The sequence below is a fragment of the Macadamia integrifolia genome, unplaced genomic scaffold (assembly GCF_013358625.1).
Source record: "Macadamia integrifolia cultivar HAES 741 unplaced genomic scaffold, SCU_Mint_v3 scaffold540, whole genome shotgun sequence".
NCBI classification, from domain to species: domain Eukaryota; kingdom Viridiplantae; phylum Streptophyta; class Magnoliopsida; order Proteales; family Proteaceae; genus Macadamia; species Macadamia integrifolia.
Window position 1 is genome coordinate 135,294 of NW_024870480.1, and position 5,719 is coordinate 141,012.

The 5,719-nt window shown below is 36.5% G+C and overlaps 1 protein-coding gene across 1 annotated transcript; it reads right to left on the minus strand.

The window, feature by feature from the left end:
• Positions 1-1,658: 1,658 nt before the first annotated feature.
• LOC122069157 lies at positions 1,659-4,989 on the minus strand. Its single transcript, XM_042633102.1, has 3 exons — positions 4,814-4,989; positions 4,558-4,739; positions 1,659-3,131 (listed from the first exon to the last, which is right to left on the minus strand). The coding sequence occupies exons 1-3, from the start codon at positions 4,927-4,929 to the stop codon at positions 2,938-2,940; spliced, it is 492 nt and encodes a 163-aa protein (XP_042489036.1). The 5' UTR covers positions 4,930-4,989; the 3' UTR covers positions 1,659-2,937.
• Between the last annotated feature and the right edge of the window lie 730 nt (positions 4,990-5,719).

Below are 5,719 nucleotides of genomic sequence, written 5' to 3' on the forward strand. Positions count from 1 at the left end.
CAAGAAGAATAAAGAATCAACATTATTGTGAGGCAGAGCATCCAAAGCATCAAAATGTACAAATCAAAAGGTTAACAAGGAACACTAGTTGTAAGAATATCAAAATGGCTGCAAGATATGTTATGCTATCAATTCATAATCCTTCCACATCCAAATCAAGAAAAAAAAAATCTATACACATGTCCATTCCACATCAAGAAAAAAATCAAAAAACTTGTCCAGCCTAGTCCATTCCACATATAAATGAAAATCAAAAACCTTTCCATCATATTCATTCCACATCCATAATGAAAATAAAAAACCTTTCCTACCAACAACGAGCAGGTCTTGCCAAGGACCTAAACATCAGTTGCTCATAGCTACCATCCACATTACAATCATGTATTAAAAAAGAAACCATGTCCTACCAAATTCAGGATATGTTGAAAAAAAAATCCACAATCTTAAATCCGTAATTTCAAAATAACATCATCAAAATAAAAAGAAATATTAACCATCATCAGTTTAAATCATTGGTCTGCAATGCCATCTGGCAACACCATCTCCAAGACTTTCATCTTGTCTTCCTCTTTTGCTTATAGGAAAAGGATTGCTAAATCCCTATTTCGTAGGAGGAATTGTTTTTCCCTAAAGCACTTCTAGAAATCCAATCCAGGAATTGCATCTATTGCAGAATTCAGTTTTTTACCTAGATCAGTAAGTGGGTCAGACTGGATCAATCCACTTATAGCAGATGTAATCAACTTGAGAGGACTCCCTATTTTTTCAGCTCCGGTTTTCTTTTTCTTCTCCCTAGAAGTTGAGGCATTGGAACGAGGCCTACCACGAGTTCGGGACATACTCTCAACTGGAGTTGATGGGACACTTGTCTGATCATAAAAAACTGTTTCTTCCTGCTCAACCTCCAAGTCATGTAATTCCTCAAGTGGGACTGGATTGGCAAAGGCATCATCATGGATAGCATCAGATGGGTGACTTGAATCATTCCCATTAATGACTTCGTTTCCTAACCATGTAGCTGTTGCCAAATGGACTGAAAGGACTCTGTGCTCTTTCTAGTACCTTTGTTCCTTTCTCTGAAAAATAAAATACAATTCTATGTCATTATTGGTAACAAAGAATAATTTTTAACATAGAAGTCTAAAGTAACATCTAATTTCATGTTATTACTTGGGAGATGGCAATACCTTCAATTCATTCCAAAAATATTGGGGAGCATCGAATCTCAATTCTACTTCGTTCCAACCCATCCCAGAAGTTTTTTGGAGATCACATAAGGCCCTCAGTCTTGCTTTCCAAATTCTGTAATGGTTCCTTACTTGCTCCCATTCAAATTTCAGCTGGAATCTATCATTGATACAAAGTGTAACAGCCTGTCATACTAGTTTCTTGAGACCATTGTCTCCAATTTTCCCATCCCTCTTGACTTTACATAGGCAATCTAGCATAAAATGTGAAACTTCACTTGGCCAAATTTCTATGTCACGTCCTTTGGACTGTGTTCCTTCGTCTATATCCATTCTTTTAAATGCAATATGACAAGAGAAATATTTAATTTCAGCATTAGAAAACATACTACAACTGCTTACATGAGAAACAATGTAGATGATCAATACTAAAGTGGTATAAAAATTAATGCAAAGACTAAAAGCCACAAGTCCAAAAATTATTACATTAACCATAATAATAATAATAACAAAAAGGAAAAGGAAAATGATTGAATTCTTGAGAATAATCATAATTGTACCAAATTCATTATTTGTGATTCGAGGAGAAAAAAAAAAAAAAAAAACATAATTGTACCACAATTCAAAGGAAATTAAAAAGATCATTCAGAACCACCAATTGTTTCATCACTATCATGCTCAGACTCTACATCTCCTTCCATCCAATCATGCCACATTACGTCAGCCAATTCATCCCGGAATTGTTCTTAGTTCTCATTCTGAAAATCTTCCCCATCACTATCACTGTCACTGGCATCACTATCAACCACCATATTTGTTTCCTCCTGAGTTGTCTGTCCATTAGTTGTTGCCTTTGCTTCCTCATCTGCAATGAAATCTTTTTCTTCTTGAGCACTATTTTGAGTCAGAATATGATTGTGTATAAGAACACATGCAAACACAATCCTTGTTTGTGTCTTATATGGGTACTCTGCTTGACTTTTTAGAATATTAAATTTAGACTTCAAAAGACGGAATGCACGTTGAATTACATTCCTTAACTTGGAATGCCGCAAGTTAAATAGTTCCTTCTTATCGGTTGGAGACTGGTTGGAGTTACACCACTCTTTCAAATGGTAACGCACATTACGATATGGCCTCAGAAACCCCTTTTGGTTAGAAAAACTAGCATCAACCAAATAAAAATTTTCTTGAGGTACCAAAATCTATCCCTCACCATCTTTGTGTAGAGCATCTTCCAAAATTCTTCAATCTGAAGCAGATCCTTCCCAGCCAAAAAGTATGTATGTGAATTTCATATCGAAGTCATATGCAGCTAAGATATTCTGAGATATTTCTCCGTGCCTATCGCGAAAACAATGATGTTGATCAAGTGGTACCCAAGTTGGAACATGTGAACCATCAATAGCTCCAATATAGTCTTTGAAGTATAGGTAGAAGCTTCTACGATTACCAGAGATTCGCTCATGTGTTATGGTACACTGTGACTCGAGTAGTATTGGGTACAATTTTATTACAGCACCCACCCAACACTAAATTAAAGTATCGGCTTACAGTTTCACCAGAATGGCCAAAATCATGTACTACTTTTCGGTTCTTCAAATTATGGCCAATGGTTTGTAAGAACATTACCAACTGTTCCTCGACTCGTACTGTTGGGCTATCTCTAAGAAGGTCTGACTCTTGCATCAATTGACATAGAGAGAAGAATGCTTTTTTGCTCATTCTTATGATGCTCTGACATGTGCGGTCAGACACACCAATAATTCTCTGTCTCGATGAATCCTCTAAGACTCTCACCACGATATGGTTGTTTATGAAGAAATAATTTTTTGCATTGTTCCACTGCTACAACCACAACAATTCCCATTAAGATAATGATTTTCTTGCGCTTCTCATAATAAATCTCATCTATTCTCTCCACGGATCCATTAGTACATTGATCTAGAGATTCACAACAATACAACAAAAGGAAAAAAAAAACACATTACAAAAGATCATATATATAAATTTCAAAAAAATATTAGTAAAACATGAGTAAGAATATGGACTAGCAGACATTTCATCCACCCACCCAGTGGTACCCTTAATATTGGATCTAAATCTGTAATGGTTTACACACAAGGGTATATGCTGTAACTCAGCTTGAACCCAAAGGGGATCCAGGGAAAATCATTATAAGATATAAAAAATTGGAAAATCCTAGGTTCTTTGGTTCCCATTTTTGGGAGCATGAGAATTTTTAATTTTTATATTCAAAATGAACTTCCTTGTCTCCTCAGACACTCATATTACCTTACCCACCCCATTTAGTAAGGCAGTTATTTTCTTCCATTCAAAACAACAGTCCAAGCAGACTACAATAAGGAATGCAGAGAATGAGTAAAACATGTTTTATTGCCTCAACTAATAAGTAACAATCTGGAAGAATCTGGAATTGTTAGCCTATGGTTGCTTAGACAGAGGATGTTTAATCTTTGAAAACAGAAACCTCAATGAATTTCCATATGCCTAATTCAGGAATTTTGGTTTTTGGAAAGGCATCAGAAGAACACATTAACTTCTTCACTAGTATTACACTTAATTAATAGCTAAGTAATAGAATCAAATCACATATAAGAGGATTTAGACCGTGTCCATTAATCCAATTCAGAGGGAGGTAGTTTTGGATCATCCAAGAATAATGAACAGTTTTACACAGGAATGCATGTTTGGCATCCACACAAGGTCAGTCCTGACTTCTCAAAAGGACCAAAACCTGATGTAATAAGAGCTTGGCTCATTTTGATACCATAAACATCTCGAAGCTTCAAACTTCAGTAAAAATAGCTCCAAGTAATATATTTCCAAGTAATATATTATGGAACAAAGGAAGGTGCATTATAGAATTTCCAGTTACCCCTGCAAAGGCCAATTCCATTTTTGGAAGCTTGAGGGATGTGAAGTGATTGAGAGATCCAGAGGAAAACTAAGGGACACATCAGTAGAAGCAGTAGTACAGATTAGAGACTCATATATTGATTCTTTAGAGGAATTTCTCAAACCTGAAGTGAAACAATAAATTTACTCTGAATTGAATAGAAAAACTAACATTCATATAAGATCAAAGATTCTTTCATAAATTTATCAAAAATTCAGAACAGAAAACCTCATTTCCAACACATAACAACAGTGCAACACATCTCGCCTGAATGGTCAATCCAGAAAAACCAACCAGGAGGTAAACTTCCTCTCTCTCTCTCTCTCTCTCTCTCTCTCTCTCTCTCTCTCTTTCTCTTAAACAACAGATTTTCAAGTTCCAATCAAAAGTAGCCAAAGAAGCATAAATATTGTAGGAAAAGATAAATAAAAGGGGGGACGAGGTACTTACCGATGGAGTTGCGAACAATGGGGCTAATATGAGAACCGTTGGAGGGTAATCCAGAAACGCGATGGGTTTTGGTAATCCAGATTCGTTGGAGCGAATGAAGCGAACAATGGGTTTTGCTACTCCAAAAATGAGAAACCCTAACTTTGTATCTTCCTTTCCCTTCCAAAATGAAGCCCCTATTCCTGTGTCCACCGAAAATGCCTCTTAGAGACTAAAAACACAGAAACCCTAAAAATAAAAATATTGATTACAAAACCTGCGGGTGAGATTGAGAAGATGAGGAAGTCCAATACTCAAAAAGCCGAAACTTGAGCTCCAAATCCAAAGAACAGTGAAGCCAAGGGGAAAGGAAGGAGGTCTGGCCCTGGTCATGGTCGGTGTTGAGGTCTGGCCATGGCGGTCTTCAGCATCGATGAGAGGAAGAAAGTTTGTCCCGATAAAGGTAATTCTCCTGAATGACTATTTAACAGCAACTATTTATATGAGGGTTAAAAATATGTGTCAAAAGTGAGTTTTGCTATTTAACCTAATTCTTATATGAACAACAATTTAGTTTTAATAGGTGTTTCATAGGAATTAGTATGTTTAAATAGAAACACATCCTAAAATAACCAAACGGTTTAAAAAACAGAGAACCGTGTTTCACTGGAAAGACTCTCCAACGAATTACGCAACCAAACACAACCTTAGATTTCTAGGTTGTACTTATGTTTTTATGGGATTCAGATGCTTCACCCCATTTTGTACTTCGGGGTTTCTCTTTCGTTCTTTCTATCTCTCCTAATTTGGGGGTTCGATCCTTTTGCATGAATTTAACCCCTGCTTGAGCTTGATCCCTTGATCAAAATTGAGCTCACCAATAGGGTTCTAGTCCCTAAATCCTAGGTGGCAACTCCAAACAACATGTTTTTTTCTTACTCTTTCATGTCATCTAGAAGACAGAGGACATAAAAGAATCCCCAATAAACCTCAGGAGGAATAAGAGTAGTGAAAGATAAAGAAGAAACCATTCCCCAAGAAGTGGAGAAAGGGATCGAAACCTCGAGGGTGAGATGAGATATTTTCATCATCTCTCCGGAAAGGCGAGAGGAATTTGAAAATTGCATGAAATTTCCCGGTCTTTATCCTCATGGCTACCCTCTCCACCCTTTGTAATTTTGCC